This window comes from Tachyglossus aculeatus, chromosome X4 (assembly GCF_015852505.1).
Source record: "Tachyglossus aculeatus isolate mTacAcu1 chromosome X4, mTacAcu1.pri, whole genome shotgun sequence".
In the NCBI taxonomy this organism is placed as follows: domain Eukaryota; kingdom Metazoa; phylum Chordata; class Mammalia; order Monotremata; family Tachyglossidae; genus Tachyglossus; species Tachyglossus aculeatus.
The window spans coordinates 11873774-11900041 of NC_052098.1; the positions used below are offsets into that span (position 1 = coordinate 11873774).

General features: G+C 42.5%; 1 protein-coding gene and 1 non-coding gene across 4 annotated transcripts in view; one reads left to right on the plus strand and one right to left on the minus strand.

Annotated features, from left to right (window-relative positions):
* The window catches only part of CEMIP2 (cell migration inducing hyaluronidase 2), a 91799-nt gene that overhangs the window by 59821 nt on the left and 5710 nt on the right, over positions 1-26268 (plus strand). For all 3 annotated transcript variants that reach the window (XM_038769658.1, XM_038769660.1, XM_038769659.1), the window contains 9 exons: positions 1388-1519; positions 2315-2350; positions 3849-4004; positions 9714-9891; positions 12497-12712; positions 15071-15279; positions 16720-16902; positions 19582-19801; positions 24720-24818. In XM_038769658.1, coding sequence (XP_038625586.1) covers positions 1388-1519; positions 2315-2350; positions 3849-4004; positions 9714-9891; positions 12497-12712; positions 15071-15279; positions 16720-16902; positions 19582-19801; positions 24720-24818 — 1429 coding nt within the window. The remainder of the gene's footprint in view (positions 1-1387; positions 1520-2314; positions 2351-3848; positions 4005-9713; positions 9892-12496; positions 12713-15070; positions 15280-16719; positions 16903-19581; positions 19802-24719; positions 24819-26268) is intronic.
* LOC119948575 lies at positions 18154-18291 on the minus strand. Its single transcript, XR_005456962.1, has one exon. It is a non-coding gene; the product is annotated as a small nucleolar RNA SNORA7 (small nucleolar RNA).

A 26268-nucleotide genomic window follows, 5' to 3' on the forward strand; every position in this document is an offset into this window, starting at 1 on the left:
CCTGTCCCATGTGGGGCTCACAGTCTAAATAGGAGGTAGTAGGATTTAATCCCAATTTTACAGTTGAGGAAACTGAGGCACAGAGAAGTCAAGTGACTTGCACAAGGGCACACAACAGGCAAGTGGTAATGTTGGGATTAGAACCCAGGTCCTCTGACTCTTGCCCATGCTTTTTCCACTAGGCCATGCTGCCTTCATTAAAGCCCATTTGGGTAGTTTTGTTGGGGAGTTATGGAAAAGAGAAAGATATGGAAAAGAGGAAGTGGCTCATACGTAATGCATAAAGAAAACAATTACAGTCCCCTTTCATATCTAGGCTTTTCAGGGCAATGAAAACAGTTTGGTCCCTGAATTATAGAACATTTCCCTAAATCAAGTCAGCCAAATAAAAATACCAATTCAAACCTATGTAGACACTTTTCATTTTATTCTATTTTGATTGATTGCACTTTCAGTTTAAGTATTAGTTATATGGGATATTCTTTGTTTTCTCTCTTTTTTCCCCCCCGTTGTTTTTCCTGTCTTGTACTTTTCTGGTAAAAAATGTGTAAATAAGTTGAATGTTTTTATTTTTGAAATGAGATGTTTGAAATAGGATAAGGTTTTTGAAAATGCACTCATTCATTCATTCAATCGTATTTATTGAGTGCTTACTGTGTGCAGAGCACTGTACTAAGCTCAGTGCTTAGAACAGTACTTTGCACATAGTAAGCGCTTAATAAATGCCATTATTATTATAATTCAGCATCCTCAGAGAAAATGGAACTCGGGAGGGTGGGAAGGGAGTTGTGCAGATGAGGATGAAGTGCCTGTTCTTCCTCCCCTTTAGACTGTGTGCTCCATGTGGGACAGGGACTGTGTCCAATCTGATTATCCTGTATCTATCCTGGGGCTTAGCATAGTGCTTGGCACATAGTAAGTGCTTAACAAACACCACAGTACTTACCACTCTCAAATGCAAATAACTTTCCAAAACATAGCTATGACCCTGTCACTTGGCTATTCCCAGCCCACTGGTGGTTGCTGACAGCGACTTTCAAACACCTCCAACAACTGCATCTATCTTACTTAACTATTCTCAGCTCTCACTGGATCTTGGCCTCTGTCTTCCAATTCTGCATACCATGCAGACCTCTCTCATGCTCTCCTCAAAGAGAATATTCTTTTTGAGGGCAGAGACCAATCCTGTTCTTCCCACTGTACCCCAAGAACTTAAAACAGGTAAGGCGCCTGTGGGTGTCCAATCAATAATTGTTGACTATTGAGTAATTGAGCCAACAAGTATATTGTAGATGAATGCTCACGGTTTGTATCTATGATAAGCAATCCATTTAAGTGGCATTTTTAGTAATTTGATTTTGTCTTTTTTTTTCTCTTTTTCCTCAAGGTTTCGACCTCACCAGGATGCAGACCCTGAGAAGCCCCGCGTTGCTGCTCTTATGGACAGACTTATCACTTTTAAAAATAACGATCATGGAGCTTGGGTCAGAGGAGGAGACATTATCATTAAGAATTCAGCGTAGGTTCCCCTAATCAGTCTAATTGATAACAAAGATGTTTCTGTGTTTCATGATGAGTGAAATGGTAGTGTAATATCCTGGATCAATGGTGTAATATTTGTTCTTCAGAATACACGGAGAATGGGGTTATTAGGAAGCATGTTAGAGTTAGTGTACTGTGAGTTTTAATAGCTGTCTCATTCTGCTGCTTGTATTGGAACTGAATTTGTCTGGTCTAAAATTGAGCTAAAATTGGAGAGAAACTGGGAACCAATTCTGACTCATAAACAGATCCATATCCAAAACCTGGCTTTTTCTCTTGACTTTTGTGAAGCTGTTGCTTTGCCTGTTGAAAACCAACAGCAATGTGCAACATCATATTTACAATTTTTAGTGTATTTTAACTTGGAGCAATATTGTAATTTGGAGTAATAGGCAAATTCATTTTCCCCAGTGCTTTTTAATTTTATTTGTAAAAAGAGAAGTTGAGTCCAGGACTGAGTACAGAATTCTTGACTCTGACCTTGATTTTTCTCCATAGTTTTAGGCAAACCAAATACCTTTCTCACTTATTTTTTTATATATTATCAAGAACGAAAGAGGTTTAGCGATGATAGTGCTTAACCCAGCAACTGTGATGTGAAGATTAATATGAAATTCTAGTTCTTAGAATTCTTAATTCCAAACAGAAGCAATATTCTTTGAAAGATGAATCCAAGTGAAATCTCAGCTGCATTTATTTATTTTAAAGAATAAGTTTTTTATGTAGTTGGGTGAATTTTGATGGGTTCCATCCTTACTGTTTTCTCTTGCAGATTTGCTGACAATGGAGTAGGTTTGACATTTGCCAGGTGAGAACATTTAATTGACTGAAAGTTTTTCCGTCTGCAGATATGTCAATTATTTTCTAAAACAAATACAAAGTTGGAGAGTAATTGCATGAGTGCTGCTCATCAAAATGCCTAGTGAAAGTCAGAATATGTTGGGCTGAATGCAAGTCACTTCCCTGTGCCTCAGTTTCCTCATCTATAAAATGGAGATAAAATAACTGTCTTTCCTCCCCCATAGATTCTGGAACTTGTGTGGGCAAGGGACTGTACCCAATCTGATTATCTTGTATCTACCTTACTGCTTAGCATGGCACTTGGCACATACTAAGCACCTGAATAAGTACTGTCTTTATTATTATCTCTGTGGAGAAAGTGTTGCATCACTATATTACCTTTGCTAGATTCACCATGTATCCCATTTTAACCAGGACAGTCCTGGCTTTTGGTAGACTGTCCTGGACAATTTTAGAAAAACATACATATGTCCTGGAATTGGGATTGTGTCTACTAACTCTGCTGTATTGTCCTTTCTCCAGCGCTTACTATTGGGTTCCACACACAGTAAGCTCTCATTGAATACCATTAATTGATTGATTATCAAAATGCTTAAGGGATGCAGACCTAAATGCATAGGCAAAGCAGAGGGGAAGGTGAATAATAATAATAATGGCATTTGTTAAGCGCTTACTATGTGCAAAGCACTGTTCTAAGTGCTGGGGAGGACACAAGGTGATCAGGTTATTCCACAATCTTCATCCCCATTTTACAGATGAGGTAACTGAAGCACAGAAAGTTAAGTGACTTGCCCAAAGTCACACAGCTGACAGTTGGCGGAGCCGGGATTTGAACCCATGACCTCTGACTCCCAAGCCCATGCTCTTTCCACTGAGCCATGATGCTTCTCTTAGGCAGGGGCTGGGGAAATGTAGGCCTAGTCAGGGAAGGCCTCCTGGAGGAGGTATTTGGCAGTCCTTCAGTGAGCTGGAAATACTCTCAATTAGAGCTTTAAAAAGGAAGGACAGAAGACCAAAAAGAAAGAATTTGTTAATTTTTAACAATCTAGCCTTGCTTAGAAGCTCCCCTCACTTAATGGCTTCACCTATTGTGGGTATTACTTCCAATAAAAGTTACTCTGGAAACTTTAATTTAATTTGGTACACCACCGAATAATTAATTTTAATGGAATTTGATTTTCTCACTTTGGTGTAGGGAGTTAAATGTGTTTGGGGCAGGGAGAATCAGAATGAAGCTGTTGTAGTAGTTGAACCTGTTTTTATTTATAATACTTTACATTTCCATATCTTAAGTTTTCAAGTCTTGAAGTGTTTTTCTATTTTAAAAAGAAGTGAATCCTTGTACTTTGAAGTAATGCATTTCAATATAAGACATCCTTGGCTATAGTTTAATTTGATGGATTTTCATTTTTTTCTCCTCATTTAACGTTTCCTAGATATCCAGGCCTAACAACTGGTCTCCTTTTCTTTCAATATACTGACAATGCCCAACTTCCTTTTGACAGTGATGGAAGCTTCCCCAAAGATGAAGGCTCCAGCCAGGAAGTATCAGAATCCCTCTTTGTTGGAGAGAGCAGAAACTATGGCTTCCAGGGGGGTCAAAACAAGTACATGGGCACAGGAGGGGTAGACAAGAAGCTTCGCACTTTGCCTCGGAACCGGTAAGAATTGTTCTATACAAATACAGGGAGGCCCAAGATTGAGACCTCATTTGGTTTATCATTGCCTAGTGGTCAGCTACACAGTGAAACAAATACAACCCAGAAAAATGCCAAGTACCAGGTTTCCAACTGTCTAGACTTCTTAAAGCAGTTTGCCTTAGTTCAGCACTTAATAAATGCCATAATTAGTTTAAACTTCATATTTTTGTTTTTTTAAAAAAAACTGAATGAGGCCTCAGTCTTGAGTCACTCTACATCTCACTCAATTTATAGAATTCATTTTATAGAATCATGTTAGTATCGAATTTTTAAAAGAGGACTACCTCAGAAGTCTTCCATAGCATTTCAAATAAGGGGAAATGTTAATTTCCTACTACTATGTTATTCTGTTTTCTCCTCTGATTCCTTTTTACTGTCTCCTAACAAAGAAAAAGTATTGGAGTACTGCATACAATTCATAAATGACAAAGTTTCATTAAACTACATCGAGGGAGAAGTTTTTACCATTCCTGTGTGGATTCTTGGGTGTTTTTTTCCTGAGTTTTTGAAAAGCTTTAAAAGCCTTAGCATTATATTAGTTCTCTCTCTTTGTATGGAGAGAGGTGGCAACAGAGAAAACTGAGCCCTTAGGGGAGAGTACAATACAATAGCATTGGTAGTCATGATACCTGTCCTCAGAGTTTACAGTATAGTGGTAACAGAGAAAACTGAGCCCTTAGGGGAGAGTACAATACAATAGCATTGGTAGTCATGATACCTGTCCTCAGAGTTTACAGTATAGTGGTAAACTTTTCCATCAGTGCTGTCTTTAAATATCTCTAATTCTATTTATCTATTTTGATGCTATTGATGCCTGTCTATTTGTTTTGTTGTCTGTCTCCCCCTTCTAGACTGTGAGCCCGTTGTTGGGTAGGGATTGTCTCTGTTGCCAAATTGTACTTTCCAAGTGTTTAGTACAGTGCTCTGCGCACAGTAAGTGCTCAATAAATACAATTGAATGCATGAATGATTGAAGGACAACTATATAATTTTCTCTTGGTTTTAATGGTCAGACTTTAGAAAGTGCTGGTTTTAAAAAATATGAGAAAAGGAGAAGAAATTGATATGGTGTATGATTTTTATAAAGCATCTCTCAGCAATTAGGTTCCTATTGTGGAATTTTTTTTCTTTTATAATCACATAATTATAAATGTAGCTGTCCTGCATTTGTGAAGGTGATACCACTGATGATGAAGTTTACCTGTAGGTGCAGATAAGGCTGCAATGGCCATTTTGGAACTGACAGTCCTAAACACACAGTATACACAAAAAATTTCTTTGCTGTCATGTCACGTTTGTTGTAGCCAGCCCCTGATACTTTTGTGTCTTGGTCTCACAAACCCCTCAAAGTTGCTCCATTATTGATCATAGCATGCTCTGCACAGTTATTTTTGAACTTTCATCTGAGCAGGGAATGTGTCCACCAACTCTGTGTTGCACTCTCCCAAGCACAGTGCTCAGCATACAGTAAGTGCTCAATAAAAAATGATAAATTGATTTCAGCTGTGACTCCCTATGTTCAGGCATGCATTATACTGTTTTCTCAGAATGTCTCTTCTGTCACCCTTATTGTTGGCCGCCTAAATTTCAACACACTGTACGGCAGCTGTTTCGGTATCCTACAGTCATTCATTCTCCTCACGTCTCCCCGCCCCCCCCCACCCCTCCCCAGCACAACTGTGTTGAAGTAAGCATAGTTTTAATGTTAGGAAACTGAGTTCAGTCCAGGACTTCCTTGTTCATGTTCCTGTCTTGATTCTTGATGTTGCTTATGGTCTGTTAGTGATAAGGAGTCTCATGTGACATTTGTGCTAGTTCCAGGTTTCATGGTTATCAGTATTCAAGCGCCTGCCATGTGCAGAGCACTGTAGCCTGTTGAATTGGAAGAGTTTCATGGAAGTTTTGGGTTTTTTTTTTAAGGTATTAAGCACTTCCAGTCAATCATATTTATTGAGCGCTTACTGTGTTTTGAGCACTGTGCTAAGTGCCTTGGGAGAGAAGCAGTGTAGCTCAGTGGAAAGAGCACGGGCTCTGGAGTCAGCGGTCACGGGTTCAAATCCCGGCTCTGCCAATTGCCAGCTGTGTGACTTTGGGCAAGTCGCTTAACTTCTCTGTTCCTCAGTTACCTCATCTGTAAAATGGGGATTAAGATTGTGAGCTCCCCATGGGACAACCTGATCACCTTGTAACCTCCCCAGTGCTTAGAACAGTGCTTTGCACATAGTAAGTGCTTAATAAATGCCATCATTATTATTATTATTACAGTATACACATTCCCTGCCTACAACGAACTTACACTCTAGAGGAGTTAAGTGATTTGCCCAAAGTCACACAGCAAGCAATTGGTAGAGCTGGGATTAGAACCTAGATCCTTCTGACTCCGAAGCCCATCTCTCTCCACTAGGCTATGCTGCTTTTTGTTCAGGAGCATATTCTAATGCTAGTCCCTTTTATCCTCTAGCATGGTCATATGGAATAAATTGAAATGGCCTAAACCTACTATGTGACCCTGCTTTACCTCTCTGGAAATGGGGAATGGATCAAGCAAGGCACCCCCAGCTTTGCCACGGCTAGCCATGTCACTGTGGTGAAAGCTCAGAATCTTGTTAAATTTCTCAGGGCAACAACATTTACTAAGCAATTGCCGGAATCCAAATTGACTGACAGAGTGTGACTCTCTTTGTGATCTATGAAAATTGCCTGGAGATCTTGGTGCTGCTTACCGCACTTCTCTTACCTTGCACTCTGCAAAAATCATTTCTGCTATGCCACACTGTGGTCTTAAACTACATTGCTGTTTAGGGAATACGTGGGCAACAGTATTCTACTAAGTACTCTGGGGATGATTTTGTCAGCAGTGGAGAACCATGAGATGTTATGACAGTTGCTGCAGTTTGATCATTCACCTTCCTTGAAGATTTTGATGATAGTGGCATCTTTGCGATCTGTAGCATGTCTTGAGCATTCCATATGTTGAGGAAGAGGTTGTGGAAATGTCCCCTCCATTTTTTTTTGTTTGTATGGTATTTGTTAAGCGCTTATTATGTGCCAAGCACTGTTCTAACCGCTGGGGTAGATACAAGGTAGCCAGTTTGGACACAGTCCCGGTCCCACATGGGGCTCACAGCCTAAGTAGGAGGGAGAACAGGTACTTAATACACGTTTTGCAGGTGAGGAAACTGAAGCACAGAAAAGTTAAGTGACTTGCTCAAGGTCCCACAGCAGACAAGTAGCAGAGCTGGGATTTCAGCAGGTATGTCAGTAACTCAAATGCTCTGCATACAATAAGTGCTCAATATGATTGACTGACTGACTCTGCCAGTTTTCATGGTGACTTCCTCAATAGTTGAGACAAATACCATGCCTTTGCACATTACTCGTTTTTGTTTTCTAAGCTTTGCAGGGTCTCATCTTCAGGAGGCAATGGTGTGTTCAGGAGAATAAGGAAGCTTTGTTGCTATCTCCTCATGATTCCTTCCTCACATGCGATGATGCTTCACTTTGAAGCATCACTTATGATGGTGCCTGTGGGGCCAGAACTTCCTTAGTGAATACATAGTTATAGTCACACTATTTAGCACATCTTCAAAGATTCCATGAAAATTAATCCACAACCTCAGTCTTGAAAGGCAGGCTGGAACTTCTTTATGTGTAAAGAAACCAGCTGTGGAGAAGCAATGTAGGCTTCCCAGTAGAGCCTGGAGCAGAACTCGGCAGCAGGATCTCCTCAGTACAAAGTGAAGTGGAAAGTTTTCATTTAGTACGATCAACATATTCCATTTAGACAGCCCAAACAGATCGTTCAAGCTCCAGGGGAGGTTGTTTTGGCTTGGATGACCTGGTTGTGGTGTCTGCATAGAGCAAGTGCACCAGATATTTGACAGTCCTCCACTAAACATTGTGCTGTGTCAACCCAGCACAACACATTTCAACACTCACTGAGGCTATGCTACCCCTCCAGATCAGGAGCTAGGAACTATGCATTCATTCATTCATTCATTCATTCGTATTTTATTGAGCGCATACTATGTGCAGAGCACTGCACTAAGCACTTGGAAAGTACAATTCGGCAACATGTAGAGACAGTCCGTACCCAACAATGGGCTAACAGTCTAGAAGGGAAAGGTCATTCTGGCATCAAAAGGTCAAATTTCCCACTCCCTTCCCTCCTCCGACAGCTTTCAACTTTCCAGAACCCAGAAATGGCTGGAGAGATGATGGCATTTTCAAGTGTTTACTGTGTGCTGAATATTGTGCTAAGAGCTGGGATCTATACAAATAAAAAGTGCCGACTCTAGGGGTCAGTCATCGAAGTGGAGGCAGACAGGCATGTAGAAAAACCAGAGTATCTGGGAAACAATGTGGAAATCAAGTCCGTAACATGGGAAAACCATCTGTGGAGGAGGATCTTCAGGAGCCTCACCACCGTAAGCCATAGTCAACTTTTGTTGCCAGCTTGTACTTCCCAAGCGCTTAGTACAGTGCTCTGCACACAGTAAGCGCTCAATAAATACGATTGATTGATTGATAGTCTTTGGTCAGTCAGTCAAATTTATTGAGCGCTTAATGTGTGCAGAGCACGGTACTAAGCACTTGAGAGAGTGCAATACAACAATAAACAGATACATTCCCTGCCCACAACAAGTTTACAGTCTAGAGCGGGAAATGAATGACTCAGCCTTACCAACATTCTATCAGTTACCGCTCTTCTCAAAGTGGCATCAAATAGTAAACAATCTTATGTGAAGAGCGTTGTACCGGGCACTCTTTGGCCAGATAGCTAAAATACCTCAAGGAGAAAGGAGACACATCATGGCTATTGCCTGTATCAAATTTGAGATCTGAATATTGCATTACCCAGTGACCTTTTCTTGCTGGTAAGTGTCTTTAAATTCAGAAGTGGGAAGTGATTTTTACGTGTTCCCAGTAAAGTAGCAAATTAGTTCATAGAAGGAAAAAAAAATACAGACTCTTCCATTTTTCAAAAATCATTGATGATTAAAATGCATATTTATATCCATTTACTATATAAAGGGTTCTGGATTTCTTTCTCGGGGAGAGAAACCTTCAGTGTTTTACAATGTAGAGCCGGGCACAATTTCAGGATTGTTGAATCTTGTATAGGAAGTAACCTCACTTGACCTTTCTGGCCCAGTTTCCTCATCTATATCATGGGGATAAAATATTTGCTCTCCAACCTTTAGATGATGAGTCTGTGTGGAACAGGAGCTCTGTCTGATCTCGACTGTCTGGCATCTACCACAATATTTAGCACAGTGCTTGACACATAGTAGGTGCTTAATAAATATGGTAATTGTCAGCTTGAAGTTCAAAAGGAAACCCTTTCACCTCAAGGTTTCTCTTCAAGGATATTATGGATGCTCTACCAACTCTGCTATATTGCACTCTCCCAAGTGCTTAGTACAGTGCTCTGAACACAGTAATAGCTCAATAAATAAAATTAATTATAGTTTTATTTTTTAAAAATCAAAGGGTTTGGCTTTGTGTGAACTTTCCTTCTTCACATATTCTTTTCTGGAAGTTCAGATATTTTTGTACTGGTCTTTCTTAGATGTAAACCCCCTTAAGATTTGGGAATTATTTGAGGAATCTGCAGTGCCCACAGGTGAAGACCCATGTCTTATTAAACTGGGATTTGTGTTTCAACAGGACATATCCTATCCGAGGTTTTCAGATTTATGATGGACCTATTCACCTCACCAAGAGTACGTTTAAAAACTTCATGCCAACGCCAGATAGGTACAGCAGTGCTGTTGGATTCCTCTTGAAGAACTCCTGGCAGATAACACCTAAGAATAACATTTCCCTTGTGAAGTTTGGGGCACATGTAAGTGTATTCTCATAGTTCTCATTTAGTGCCTTGCACGGGAGAAAAACGAAAAAGCATCTTGGAGATGGGGTGGGGAGGAGGAGAGAAATGAGAACCAAGCCAAGTTGTGGCTGGGGGGGAAAAAAGACACACAAAATGAGCTTCTGATTTCATAGACCTCTGTCCTGAACTTTGGCTGAGAGCAGAAGTGTCAAAGGCCTTATAGTATTTTTGACATCCAACTGAATTTCTAGAAGAGGACGGGATCCTTTTCTTAAATTTCCAACACAAAAAGAGGTTTGGATATTTTGGCTTTTATATCTGAATGTGGATGTTTTAGCCAACGCACTGGGCTAGTCGGTTCATGGAGAGTTGCTATAAGCTCTCTTTCATTCGATGAAAGGTGCAAGAGTCACTTGGCTTTTTATTGGTTTGGAAATTCTTTTCCTTCGTTAGAGAAGTGGAAGTGTGGAGAAGAAAGAAAGGACAATAGAGGGAATCCTATTTGTGTTTTTTTTTTTTTTGCTTTTTTTCCTTTGGTGGGAAAGAGGAGTGTTTTTTGGGTTTGTTTGTTTTTTTTTTTTTTTTTTTTTTTTTTTTACTAAAGACAGCTTCATTATTTCCGATTTCAAACATTACCTCCGTTTCTGAAATGGCACGACATATAAGTCTTGGAAATCATTTCTTTGTAATGTTCCCCACAATTTTTTATAATTCTTTCACAATCTTGTGTTATAGTAAAAGAAGTAATGGTGTCTATTGAGCACCTACTGGGTGCAGAGCACTGTTTCAAGCACTTGGTAAAATATAACAGAAGGCCAGGATACATGCCCTGTCCACAAGGAGCTTCCACTCTAATGGGCTTCTACACATCCTCTCCCTCCCATGCTCATCCAGGCACCTGCCTTCATATACATTGATTCTCACTTCCTCTCACTTCCTCATCTGTTCTGTGTCAAGCGCTTAAAACTGTGCTCCACACACAGCCATTTGCTCAATAAATACCACTGCATGATTGCTTGCAGTAATGGACTGAGACAGCAGTGGACCTGTTAGGCCAGGGTGGCCCTTTGGTTACTGAAGGAGAATGGCAGGGGCGGAGCTGGATATCGTGGGCCTGGACCAGGCACCGGTAGCCCTGTTTTCAACCCTTTGGAACTCTAGAAGCCTGGACTGGTCACTTGGGCATGGTGCCGGAAGTGCATTGTTCCTTGGCACTCAGTAAAAATGGGAGGTGTCGGGACACCATTGAAGGAGATGGACTTACCTAAGCACCCACTCACTAGTTGCCCAGGCTACTTGACACCCTGCGGGCCATAATTGGCATTATGCGTGAACATCTTTTAGGTTAGATGGCTGTTGGGAATAAACCATCTAACCTGGAGTAACTTCAGGAAGCACAGAGTCATATCCTTTTTCCTCTCCTCCTCCCCATCCCCCCCCACCCTACCTCCTTCCCCTCCCCACAGCACCTGTATATATGTTTGTACAGATTTATTACTCTGTTTATTTTACTTGTACATATTTACTATTCTATTTGTTTTGTTAATGATGTACATCTAGCTTTACTTCTATTTATTCTGATGACTTGACACCTGTCCACATGTTTTGTTGTCTGTCTCCCCCTTCTAGACTGTGAGCCCATTGTTGCATAGGGACCATCTCTATATGTTGCCAACTTGTACTTCCCAAGCACTTAGTACAGTGCTCTGCACACAGTAAGCACTTAATAAATATGACTGAATGAATGAATACCCCAAATCCCAACACAGTCTATAGCTGATCAACTCCTCATAAGCTCTACCTGCTAAACTTGTGAGTCTGATACCAATTTGAAGGTTACAGACTTCCTTTGTTGTTTAAGCATTTTAATGTGGTTGAGTAATTTAGTAATTTGAGATGTACCCATGTGGGGTTTACTTTATATAAAAAAAAAACTAGGCAAATACTGAAGACTTAGATTCCCTGAACATAGCCCTTGGTCTCTATTAAATCCAGAAGCCACAGTGCCTGTTCAAACCCAGTGCTTAGAACAGTGCTTGTCACACAGTAAGCGCTTAACAAATACCATTATTATGATAACATGGGCTAAGAGAAGACTAGGGAGTGGTGGAACCTCAAGATTTTGTTGCTTGGACTAGAATTTGATTCTGGAGAGGGAAAGAGGAGCTGAAGTGAGAAGAGACAGGTGGTGTCTTTAGCTGAAGTTTCCACTACAGCTGTGAAAATTGTTAGAAGACTTAGGTTTCACTTTGCTTTGAATACATAAGCAGATAAGTTACTGGATCATTTGATAGGGAAGGAAAGTTTAGATTTTATTCCTGGAGATGGGTCAGATCACAGTTTCTCAGAGCAAAAATAACTGAAGTGAAAGTCGAAAGCATTTGGTACTTTGACTAAGTGGTGCTTAGGGGTTAAAAGCAAAGATGCTCTCAACTGTGATGAATTTCTTTTCTCTAGCTCCCGTGACCTTACTAAAAAGATGGGGCAGCTAAAGCTCTTGCTTTGTTCTTTTATACATTAGAGCACATTTTCATCAGAATGCAATGGGATCAGCTTGGGATGGAATGAAGTGGAGATGAGAGCCGCAGTTGAGATGTCTCTTTCTCCTTTCTGCCCCCAGGTTTCCCTTAATGTCTTCTTTGGTAAACCTGGCCCCTGGTTTGAAGACAGTGACCTGGATGGTGACAAGAACTCCATATTCCATGACGTGGATGGGTCTTTGACGGGATACAAGGACACTTATGTGGGCAGAATGGACAACTACCTGATCAGACACCCAGAATGCATTAACGTTACCAAATGGAACGGCGTGGTCTGCAGTGGCACCTATGCCCAGGTTAGATTTGCATATACGGTTGTCTTTAGGTTTTTAATCACTGCTGGTTCAAGCTGCTGGTGTGCGTTTTTTCAGTGCAGTCCATCAATTGGTAAATATTTACTGATGATGACCCACGCATATTGCGTTGAGCACTGCCTCGAATGCAGATGGCTCCGTCCCTATTTCACACTTGTACAAATCTGTGCCAAGGAAGTAGATAAATTTCACACAGTGTCTCTGAGTGATAGACAGCTGGTATCCATCCCAATTTACAGATGAAGAAAGGAATGGATTAAATAATCCAAAGCTCCATGGCACCTAAAACCTGAGCTCTGGTGTCTTGGTGACTTTTTTTTTTTAACATTACAGCTGGCAGAAATGACATTGTGGAATAAATTCCAGACTTTAAATCTTTTCCCAGTTTAGTATTTCCATCAGTGATTTGTAGTGACTTGTTCCTTTCATGGCCCAGTGCCTGTCCATTTTGCCAAAATGTACAAGACAGGCTTAAGCGATTTGTTTAATGTACATCCAGAAAATGGTACAATGAATAAGTCCTTCCATCAGGTGCTGTGCCTAAGCAGTAATGCAATATTCAAGTTACAGCAGGTCTTTCTAATTCTCAACCTAAAACTTCCTTCCCCCAAAGTATAACTTACAGACATAAACACTGGGAGCTGGTCTATCCTATTCGCTCTCTCTCGGCCTTCTCAGGATATTTGGTTGGTCCTGGTGCTTTCAATCATGTGATCAGGCATCCCACATGAGAGGGGAACCATCGCAAATCTTTGTTCTTTCCCCACCAATGCTGGAAGTCCCAAAAGACCTGCTTTTAGCTGGGAGCTGTGGTGGACAGGAGTGGCTCTGAGCAAAAGTGGCAGAGAGCTGTAGCCACGGCAGGTAAGGAGACGCAGTGGCCAATTTGGTCCAGTTTCCATGGCAACAATGGCAATTAGGAATGTGTTCGCCAACTCTTTTACATTGTACTTTCCCAAGTGCTTAGCATAGTGCTCTACACAGTAAGCACTTGGTAAATAGTATTAATTGATTGTTTGGAGGTGAGCATGGCAGGGCAGTCACGAGCCCCTGCTTCCCTCTGTCCCTGCTGTTGCAGCCAGAGTGGTTGATATGATGCTGCTGCCACTACAGCGGCTGTCACTATTTCCACTCTTTTAAGCCTTAATAACTGTCATGAGGATTGTAGTGACAGAGGTGGGGGCAGTACCTTATTAGCTGCCCCTGCCTCTTTGCTCTTGCTGTTTTCCACCTGGCACCGAGGATGTCTTCTTTTTAGTTAATCTTTCTCAGTGTGAGTATGAGGGTGCGTTGGTGTATGTCCCTGTCATTTTACCTCTCTCACTGACCTGTTGTTTTCTGGGGGGTTTTTTGTCCCTGCCTCTCTGTCTTTCTCTCTGTTTTTGTGTCGTCTTTTCTTGCCTTCCTCCAGCTCGTGGGCAGGAAACATGTTTGCCAACTCTATTGTGCACTCCTAAGCACTTAATACAGTGCTCTACACATAGAAAGAATTCAATAAATGTCATGGATGATGACACTGATGACAGTGGTCTTCAGCTCCAACCGTATCCCACTTTGAGCACTTGAAAATAGGGTCACCTTGTCTTTCAAGCACAGTGGAGAAGTATTTACAACCCATCCACCTGGGTTGTGGTGTCTCTCACCTCTCCTGGCTTCTGTAGCTGACAGCTACTTCAACCAGACCTGTCCCTATTCCCTTTCAATTGAAAAGTCTAGCCTCCTGGGTGCTTCATCCCCAGAGTTCCTCAACCTACCTTTCTTCTGTAAATGTGGGAGTGTAATCCTGCCTTTAACTAATGGCCTAGTTCTTGGGATCAGAATCACAATTCCTCCACAGTGGTTTAAAGTAAAACTATAAGAAAAAATAGATTGCTATTTTTTCCAGACTGATTTTACTATGGTACATTGAAGCAGAAAGCGCAAAGATAATACGAAGTAGTGTCAAACTATCTCTTTCAGCATTTGGTTGGAAGGTATCTATTTCACACTTAATTGTTCATTTCTTCTTGGTTTTTAAATTTAGCAGAGGTTTCTTTGTTGGATTATATGAACCAATGTAGATTTTACATTATGGTGACTAAATCGTCCCCTGGCACAGATCAGACCAGAAAGACGCTAGCCAATTCGGCACTGTCTTTTATTTTCTCTTCTCCTTAAATGTAGTCTACTTTGCACAGCAGTCTGATTTTTTTCCCCCCTTCTGTTTCTCTAGGGTCTCTTCTTTCAAAGTAGAGATGTTTGCCTCTTAAAGTGCTGAAGATTTAGCAATTTACATACTTTCTCAAACCATTTTTAACATTTCTTTCTTTCCTTTTCACTGAAAAAAATGATCTTTTGAAGGTTTATGTGCAGACATGGAGCACCCAGAATCTTACCATGACCATCACCCGGGACGAATACCCATCCAACTCTATGGCCCTGCGGGGACTTAACCAGCGAGCTGCTTTTCAGCAGTACCAGCCCGTGGTCATGCTTGGAAAGGGATACACAGTTCACTGGAATGGACCAGCCCCACGAACCACAATTCTTTACCTCATAAATTTTAACAAGTAAGCTTCCTAGTATCCAAGACAGCCTGCAACCTAGGAAATAGTTACTCATTCAGGGCAGGGCTGGGGAAAAGCAGGGATGAGGAGGGCACAAGTGCCCTTCGTTAAGAGGTCCATTACATGAGGGTGGGGGATGTGTGTCTTGATTCTAGACTGTGAGCCTGTTGTTGGGTAGGGACCGTCTCTATATATTGTTGACTTGTACTTCCCAAGCGCTTAGTACAGTGTTCTGCACATAGCGCTCAATAAATATGAATGAATGAATGAATTCTGTTGTACTCTCCCAAACTGGGCTCTGCACACAGTAGGTGCTCAGTAAGTATTCCTCATTCATTGAGTAGGTAGTCTCTCCTCAGCCCACCTGCACGCAGGACACTGGAGCAGAGGGGTTACTACTGTTGGCAAGCTGATGGAGAGGAGAATCAGAGTTAAAAGCACCCCCACCCCACCACCCTATCCTTGAGCCTGCTCTGATCCATGGCAAATAATGATTTTTGCCAAGCAAGAATGCTGATTTCATGTATTTTCCTACCTGTGCACTGTACTTCATGGGTGGGCTGGCAAACCTTTGGTTCTTCTTGCCAAGCTTGGTTTAAGAGATGGCAGAATACAATCCTCCCATTTCAGTAGTAACTCTGTGGGGAGCAAAAATATGAACAACATTTGATGGTCATTTTGGGGGTTTGCTGCAGTTCAGCCTAGAATGCTTCCCATTTCCCAAAGTTCAAAGTGATTCTTACTATCTGCTCGTCCCCATGTACCTCCTGTCATTGCCACCTCTGGTCCCCAAAACCTCTCTGGAACAATTCACAGTCCCCAAACTCTGAGCAGGGCGGCAATGACGTTCCAACTATGGTTGAGTTCGGGAGGAAGAGTCTGGTTGAAAATGATTTTCAGCATTCGGTGAATACCAGAGTTAACGTTGAGCAAATAGAGAGAGGGAGACTTACTGGAATACAAAGTTGACTTTTGAATAAATTCAGGAGTTGTAGCTTGTGAGGTCTGCCAGGTGTAAAAAGCAGCCAGGCTCTGCTGAGCTGTTAATGTTAAACACAACCTAACTGGATATGTGAACCCAGATCAACAGCCTCATGGCAACGTAATCTTTTTGTCATTTGAAAGCTGTGAACATCCAGCAATTGAGCCTGCTCCTGTTGGGAGGGAATGTGCAAGTGGGACTCAAGAGGGGAAAAAGTAAGAAAAACAGCTTGCAAGAGGATGTTAATGTTGTGAAGGGGAGCGGAGATGGATGACTCAGCACCTGGGTTTCAGTACTTCCATTGTTTAAAAACCAGAAACTGCAGTGCAAAAAATCCAAAGCAAATCAAGTTTAAGAGTGGGCCAGGGCTCAAAAAAGCATATGGACTACTAGTACGGTTGGAATCAAACTGGCCAAAGTGCCGATTAAACCTATTTTGTTTTATTGTTTGGTATTTACAGGAATGACTGGATTCGAGTTGGCCTCTGCTACCCATCAAACACCACTTTTCAAGTTACATTTGTCATTTTCCAGAGGCAAAACAATGCTTTCTTTAGTACGGAGGAATATGAGCCTGTCTTCTCAATGGAAGAACTTCAGAGGAAGCGGGCTGAGAGAAAGTTCTATTTTGACTACAGCACTGGGTAATTCTGTGGAGTTGGAGAATGAGAATTATTACTGGTTTTTTTGTGTTTTTATTTTAATGGAGAAATTACCCGTTCTGCGAGTGGCTGAGAATAGGTTATAATGTCTGTTTAGAAAAGCAGCTGCAGTGGAGTAATTCTTCACATGTCACTATTAGAGGTTTAGAAGAGGAACCAAAATACGTATAATTATAGTTGGCAGCAGGAGCCAAGTGGAAATGTTTGCCTAGCACCTATTAGTGCCAGTTGTAGAAAAGGAAAAAATTATCTTTGCCCCAGAAAGAACCAAAAAACCAATTTGTTTTGAACCGGAGTGTCTGACGTAATGACTCTCTTCCCACAGATAACTTTACAGACCTGGCCATGTACTTTTAATGAGACAATTGAAACCAGCAGGCGTGATCTCCCTCAAATCTCTCCTGCTCCTCTCCAGTGCTGTGCTCTCTACCCACAGTGGGGAATAAATATTGATGACTGGTTTGGATAGCCGTATCTGGTTCCTTCCAGTCCAGCTTCTCGGCGCCTACTCCTATACTTCCACTTCTGTCTCTCATTATCCTCATTGCCCCAAACCGCCTATGTTCAATCCCTCCAGGAGCCGGGGTCCTTATGGGAAATACTTTCTGCTCAGATTGATCCCTAATATCGACAAATACAATTTACATTTTAACGTTTCCTCTGTCGCACTCTTTTCTGTACCTAATCCAGTCATCCAGATCTTTATTTACATTTCCTCAACAAATGCCATTATTATTATTATTGTTATTATTATCTTCTCTTCCTCAGCTCCCTCATCTGCAAAGTGGGGATTCAGTAACAGTTCTCCCTCCTACTTAGACCGTGAGCCCCCTGTGGGACCTGATTATCTTGTATCTATCCCAGCACTTAGTACAGTGCCTGGCACATAGTAAATGGTTAACAAAAACATGTATATGTATACATATATGTGTATAGATGTATATACTTATGTTATTTTTATTATCAAGTGCTATTTGTCATCCACTATTCTAAACACTGGGGCCTTGTCTTGTCATATGCCATCGAGTCGTTTCCGAACCATAATGATACCATGGACACATCTCTCCCAGGACGCCCTGCTCTCCATCTGCAATTGTTCTGGTAGTGCATTCATAGAGTTTTCTTGGTAAAAATACGGAAGTGGTTTACCATTGCCTCCTTCCGCGCAGTAAACTTGCGTCTCTGCCCTCGACTCTTTCCCATGCCACTGCTGCCCAGCACAGGTGAGTTTTTACTTGTAGCAGACTGCCTTCCACTCGCTAGCCTCTGCCCAAGCTAGGAATGGAATGTGTATGCCTCTGCTTGACTCTCCCTCCCATAGCTGAGACTCGTAGAGTATTGGAAACTCTCTGGGTGCGACCCTGAGAAGGGTAGCACTGGGGTAGATACAAGATAATCAGGTTAGACACAATCTCTAACATGGGTCTCACAGTTTAAGTAGAAGGGAGAACAGGAACTTAATCCCCATTTTACAGATGAGGAAATTGAAGGCTGGAGAAGTAAAGTGATTTGCCCAGGGTCACACAGCAGGAAAATGACAAAGCTGGGATTAGAACCCAGGTCCCCTGACTCCCAGGCCTTTCCGCTCTTTCTACTAGGCCACACTGTTTTCCCTTAGAAAGGAAAGACCAGAGAGACAAACTGATTGGGAATTGCTTTTAGTCATATTAAAATCTGTGGGAGTTAGCAGTTTCCTCTGAAGATTAAAAATTTATTCACAATTTATTCCAAATCCTGCTCCCTTCCTACGTCGATGTCTTGAATGTCTGCTGTCAGTATTTGCTAACAATGCCCAATCTGGCAGCCAGTGTAGCTCTTAACATTTCTCTGCAAACTTGGGCTACAAAGACAGTGGAGATTTGCGCAACTGTGCACCTCTCTTTGGATTCAGACAGTGGGTCTCTCAACTACTCTACTGCTGGCCTTTTGGAAAGATTACAGAAGCTGATTCAGCCCACAGCTGTATTTGCTCAAATATGATTTAGACAGTGGATGAAGTTCAGGCTTTTCCATTGGTCTCCATTGGCAGTGTCCAATGTGGGAGTGCCTGTCAGTATAGCACACCCTTGAAGCAGTGCCATCAGAAAGACCCTGGCCATGTGGGTTATCAGGGTATTCAGCTGAGGGCAAATCCTGTAATTCGAGTACCTGCTCAAACTGTGCCTAACTTCTTGCCTCACTGGATCTGTTTTGGTGCCACCTTACAAGAGTTGAAATCAACCCATTGTCTCAGCAACGCTACTTGGATCTTATACTGTTTTGGGAAGGAGAGCAACAAGTACTACAAGTACTGCAGTCACTACAGCTTTGGGTCTTTGTTCAGGTGAGAGGGAGGTGGAGAAATTTGCCCAGTTTAAGTTGTTGCTAGGCAGTGTGGCCTAATGGAAAGTGCAGGGGCTGGGAGCCAGACATCCTGGGTGCTATTCCTGACTCTGGCACTTGCCTGCTGTATGATCTGGGACCAGTCTTAATAACTTCTCAGTGCTTGTTTCCTTACCGGATAAATGAATAAAAATACTTGTTCTCCCAGTCTTGGACTGTGAGCCCTCTGTGAAACAGGGAAGTGCCCCACCGAACTGCAGCACTAAGAACAGTGCTTGGCACATAGTTAGCACTTCCTAAATGCCCTTTACTAACACTACATGTTTCTGTTTTGTATAGATTGCTGTTTTTATATCTCAAAGCCAAACACAACAGGGATGGTCACAGCTACTGTTCATCTCAGGGATGTGAAAGGGTCAAAATCCAGGCAACAACGGGATCAAAGGACATCAGTTACTGTATGGCTTCTGCATATTCAAAATACTATGAAACGCCTTCAGTCATCAAGCAAATGCCAACCAAACTGACCGGACCGTGTCGCGGCTGTGGCACCCAACAGGTAAAATCTAAAGGGGAAAGAACCAATGGGCAGTGAACTTATTCTGAGGTGGGCTCTGTGCGATGTCTCCCACCCTCTCTCACTCCCTCCCAATCCGTATGCTAGCCACGGTATGGAAAGAGTTAAGGACAGGTATGGAAAGAGTTAAGGACCTAAGAGCTACTAAGATCAAGTGGGATTCCTATACATTACCCCGGGTCAGAAAAAAGGATTGTGCCTCAGGGATATGGAAATGTATGGTATTCTTAGCAAGTGGAATTTAAAGTAGTTTCTTTGAAGAAGCAAATAGTAAGGCAATTACAAAATCAAGGCTGATTGGGGAGAATTTCTGGGGGTGGGGGGAGAAAAGGAGAGGGTGAGGGGTGTCTTTTCTCCTGGCAAGGCATCATGGCTGCTTCATGTGAGAAAAGAAGTGGGAAGCAGTGCGGTCTAGTGGAAAGAACATGGGCATGGGAGTCAAAAGATTCATTCATTCATTGTCGTATTTATTGAGCGCTTACTGTGTGCAGACCACTGTACTAAGCGCTTGGGAAATATGGGTTTTAATCCCAGCTCTGCCAACTCATCTGCTGTGTGACCTTGAGCAAATCACTTAACTTCTCTGTGCCTGTTTCCTCAGCTGTAGAATGAGGATTCAATGCCTGTTCTTCCCTCCTCCTTAGATTGTGTGCCCCATGTGGGACAGGGACTGTGTCCAACCTGATTAACTTGCGTCTACCCCAGTGCTTAGAACCGTGCTTGACACATAGTAAGCACTTTACAAATGCCATAATTACTAGTGATTTTAACAGTTTAAATTAGGAGCTTCCTGATTTTTGTAGCCTAATGAAACCTCTAAATTTGTTGAAAGGGAAGTATGAGAAGGGAAGAAGCGAGGGACATATAAAGCTAATCTGGGTGAACCACTGAACATGGATAGTATGGAATATTCTGTAATCGGTAGAATGGGGTGTCTGGTGCACTGGATCTTTTATGTCCTTAAAATATGATTTAAGTCAATTCTAGCTCTCTAGCCAAATTTTTTTTCCATTTCAAGTAGTTGGCAAAATAGCCTTTATGGCTTTCATTTGGAAGAATTCTCTAATAATAATAATAATAATAATGATGGCATTTATTAAGCGCTTACTATGTGCAAAGCACTGTTCTAAGCGCTGGGGAGGTAACAAGGTGATCAGGTTGTCCCACGGGGGGCTCACAGTCTTCATCCCCATTTTACAGATGAGGTAACTGAGGCTCAGAGAAGTGAAGTACTTCCAATTTGTACTTCCCAAGCGCTTAGTACAGTGCTCTGCACATAGTAAGCGCTCAATAAATACGATTGATTGATTGATTGATTGAAGTGACTTGCCAAAAGTCAAACAGCTGACAAGTGGTGGAGCCGGGATTTGAACCCATGACCTCTGACTCCAAAGCCCGGGCTCTTTCCACTGAGCCACGCTGCTTCTCTAGCGCAGCTTTGGCTAAACATGTTGCTTAATTTTCTGATTTAAGGGTCCAGTTAATTTTCAAAGCCTGTGTAATTATGTTCATCTATAATTAAGAGTGTAATATGAGTCTAGTAAAAACTGAAGACACTTTTCCAGACTCATCAGATTTGAGTGTCTTCCTTCAGGCTCTTGCTAGGAGAATATGCACAGATGGGAGGAAGTCCCAGGTAGAAATAAAGATTTAGCCCAGTGCCGACCCACAGGTAGAACCAAGCATAGTGTGTGATGTGAATGATGATGATCTGGACGTACAGGAGAGTTCTTTAATCCTGAGGGCCAGACCGTTGGTGCAAAACAAAGAGCAGAATCGCAGCAAATATGCGGTTAATTCAGCTTCCCCCAACCCTATTCTTGCCTCAGTTATCTGAGTTATCCAAATAGTCTGGAGAGCTGCTTCATTTGCCTGATTTCTTTTGCTGGTGGAGGTCACCAAGAAGTGCTTTCCTCAACCTTTCTGTCTGGGGTCAGGCCCAAGGTCATTGAGTATTTAGTAAGTCAAAGCTATGAAACCAAGATTTTGCAAGCAAATGTCAAAGATCACTAAAGTGCAGGGTCATGCAGCAGGAGTGTGTGGGGCCCGTAACCCAGAGGTCAAAGGATCGGAACTGTCCCCTGCTTAGTTACTTTTGAGAAGCAGCATGGCCTAATGGAAAGAACCAGGTCCTGGGTTCTATTCCTGGCTCTGCCAATTACTAGCTCTGTGACCTTGGGCAAGGCACTTAACTTCTCTGGGCCTTATTACCTCATTTCTGAAATGGGGATTGAATCCTACTCCCTCCTACTTAGACTGTGAGCCCCATGTGGGACAGGGACTTTGTCCGGCCTGATTAACTTGTCCTTGTGGGCAGGGAACGTGTCAGTTCATTGTTGTATTGTACTCTCCCAAGTGCTTTGTACAATGTTGTGAATGCAGTAAGTGCTCAGTAAGTACAGTTGAATGAGTGACTCTACCCCAGTGCTTTAGTAGAATGCTTGGTGTATAGTAAGTCCCATGCAAACAGGGACTGTGTCTGACCTAATTAATTTGTACCTACCCCAGCGCTTAGAACAGTGTTTGACACATAATAAGCACTTAACAAATACCATAAAAAATCCAAGTACCGTAATTATTTATTATTATTATTGTTATAGATAGAATAAACAGGTAAATGGGAGTGGTGAAGAGGTTGGTGACTTGCTACTGTTTCTCTGGCTTTTGTTCTGAATTTCCTTGTGTTTGACTTCCATTCCTGTTCAGGGATTTTTTAAAATTCCAGTGCTGAATAGATTTCCAGACTGAATTCTCATCAAAAGCACACCACCCCATACATGTAAAATACCATTTTATTTTAGGACAGATAACTTACGCAACTCCTCAGCTTTCTTTTCTTTCCCTCCCCCAGCTCCCTCCTCGATATGCATATGGTATCCCATTGCATATTAGTATCTGTAAATAATATGAAATGATAAACACAATCTTCCCATGCCACTAAATTCAAGTTAGCCATCATTAGTAGTAACAGCCTCATTTTGTCTGCAAACTTGCTTGTTCTACAATGCTTTTCTTGGGTAGTGAAATTAGATCCCACTTCTTCAGCTGAAACAAAAAACAAAACCCACTCATCCACGCTATCCAACCTTGGCTTCACAGACTCCGTCCTCTCCTAGTTCTCCTCTTATCTCTTCGGTCATTCATTCTCAGTCTCTTTTGCAGGCTCCTCCTCCCCCTCCCATCCCCTTACTGTGGGGGTTCCCCAAGGTTCAGTTCTCGGTCCCCTTCTGTTCCCTATCTACACTCACTCCCTTGGTGACCTCATTCGCTCCCACGGCTTCAACTATCATCTCTACGCTGATGACACCCAAATCTACATCTCTGCCCCTGCTCTCTCTCCCTCCCTCCAGGCTCGCATCTCCTTCTGCCTTCAGGACATCTCCATCTGGATGTCTGCCCGCCACCTAAAACTCAGCATGTCCAAGACTGAACTCCTTGTCTTCCCTCCCAAACCCTGCCCTCTCCCTGTCTTTCCCATCACTGTTGGCAGCACTACCATCCTTCCCGTCTCACAAGCCCGCAACCTTGGTGTCATTCTCGACTCCGCTCTCTCATTCACACCTCACATCCAAGCCGTCACCAAAACCTGCCGGTCTCAGCTCCGCAACATTGCCAAGATCAGCCCTTTCCTCTCCATCCAAACCGCTACCCTGCTTGTTCAAGCTCTCATCCTATCCCATCTGGACTACTGCATCAGCCTTCTCTCTGATCTCCCATCCTCAAGTCTCTCCCCACTTCAATCCATACTTCATGCCGCTGCCCGGATTGTCTTTGTCCAGAAACGCTCTGCGCATGTTACTCCCCTCCTCAAAAATCTCCATTGGCTACCAATCAATCTGCGCATCAGGCAGAAACTCCTCACCCTGGGCTTCAAGGCTGTCCATCACCTCGCCCCCTCCTACCTCACCTCCCTTCTCTCCTTCTACAGCCCAGCCCGCACCCTCCGCTCCTCTGCCGCTAATCTCCTCACCGTGCTTCGTTCTCACCTGTCCCGCCGTCGACCCTCGGCCCACGTCATCCCCCTGGCCTGGAATGCCCTCCCTCTGCCCATCCGCCAAGCTAGCTCTCTTCCTCCCTTCAAGGCCCTACTGAGAGCTCACCTCCTCCAGGAGGCCTTCCCAGACTGAGCCCCCTCCTTCCTCTCCCCCTCGTCCCCCTCTCCATCCCCCCGTCTTACCTCCTTCCCTTCCCCACAGCACCTGTATATATGTATATATGTTTGTACATACTTATTACTCTATTTTACTTGTAAATATCTATTCTATTTATTTCATTTTGTTAATATGTTTGGTTTTGTTCTCTGTCTTCCCCCTTCTAGACTGTGAGCCCACTGTTGGGTACGGACTGTCTCTATATATTGCCAACTTGTACTTCCCAAGCGCTTAGTACAGTGCTCTGCACAAAGTAAGCACTCAATAAATGCGATTGATTGATGCCATCCCTTCATCCTTCCCAGCCTTATTGGTGGCAATAAACAAAAACTGTAGGTGGGAAAGATGGAATTTGGTCTTCTCTTATCTTCGTAACAGGCATTCCATGGCAAAACACTATGCTTTAAGAAAAAGCAGTTGACTTAATTTATCTTCATCCAGTTTTCTGGTTTGAGGATTGAAACCACAGCAGTAACCAGAGATCAGTAACCACACCTAAGTGTGCATAGTTCCTATCCTCATCTTGACAGGTCTTCTCTGAGGCTGCTGGGTTCCTGGAACAGCGAACACTCTGTAACTGACACCGTGTCTTAGTGGCCAGGGGAATCCCAGCCAGGGTACCTCACTATGGTGGAATGAATTGGGATGTAACTAACTTAGCGGACAAAGCCAAACAAACCTTTCTCTAAAAGGCACCTATTCTGGAGCCGTGCAGGTTTCATGTACATTTATTTCTTCTCGCTTTCTAGACGGTGTTCACAAGCGATCCACATAAAACCTACCTCCCTGTATATATCCTGTCACCCAGTAAAGCTGAGATTCAGCGTGGAAATCAGTCTTTCATCTTGGTAAGTCACATTAATTTGTTGCTAGTGGCAGTTACCATGTATCATATTGAGAGCTAAAAATATGCCCGTGTAAGGACTTACTCAAAAAAGGAGGCAAATATAGGGAATGACTTGTTTTGCATTTGTTGCAGCATCCTTACATTAATACCATGTTGGCTGGTTACATCTTTGGTGACGTAAATTAGCACTGCCTCCATTTTAAAGCTGGAAGTACCGGGGTCCCGAAGAAAATGAGTTTCCTAAATTCACAGAATGGCACAGCTGAGGTTCAGTCTGAGAGTCCATTTCATAGAGATGGGAGAACCTGGTGCTCACTCACCCTGAGCCCACTGGAGTTTGTGTAGCCCAGTTGAGGCTGAGCTTGGGGTGACCACCCTTCCCTATCCCTGACCACCAGTGCCTCCCCAACTCCCCCTTTCCCATTATACCCTTCTCTCTTCTACATTTTTAGCCTTTTCAGGCTGTCATCGAAGTGCCCTGGCTGCAGATCCCTGAGGGGACTGAGGATTGTTTGGGTCTTTGACAGACTCTTCCAAGTGCTTAGTACAGTGCTCTGCACATGGTTAAGCGCTCAATAAATGTGATTGACTGATTGAAAATGCTTGACAATGATCCTATCTTTGACTGCAGGCAAAACCGGCTATAGTTGAATTGCATGGTGTCATATTTGAGGAGTTGTATTGTGACCAGGCCAAGGGTCACCAAATGAATTTCAAACCAAGGCCCCAGCCTAAGTGCTTTTAAATCTCTTCTGAAGTGAACACCCAAGGTGCTAACCACATCTCCGTGCAGTGAGAGCCACCCATAAGGTCACAGGTTTCCTTGTGAGGTGTCACCTGAAGGGTTTGGATTCATTTGCACTTCCAAAAAGTGTGACTATCATTTTACCCTTTAGATGGCCCCACTGACTGTTTGGTGGTTGGTAATCTCCACATTATTCCATTACTTTTGAGTCAAGATTTTTAAATTTCAATTTGCTTTCTATATTGCTTTTTAGTTATCGTCTTTTTAAAATACACCTAATTCTTAATTTCCCTTTTTTTGGGGCGAAAAACCCCAACCCAAAAAACATGCAAAAACCCCTCCAAGCTTATAATGTATTCTTGAATATCCTTGATTTTTTTGTTTTTGTAATGTAAAAGTCATAATACCCCAGAGGCTGTGCCCAGTCAGAGTGTCTTGCAACCACAGCAGGGAACATCACTCTAAGCAAAGAGAAATGTTTGAACAGCTAAAGCTCTTTTGAATTCCTGCGAGTTTTGGAACAAAATATGAAGTGTCTCCTGAAAAAAAAAAAAATCCAAAACAAACCCAGCACAACAGAACATTTTGTGGAGTGGCTAAATGAAGCAGCCAGAGTGTTGGAGAAGTTCTCAATGTTTTTCCGTTGTAGTCATTTTGATCTTCCACCATGACATCTGTTGACAAGATCTAGCGGGAAGTCCAGTTG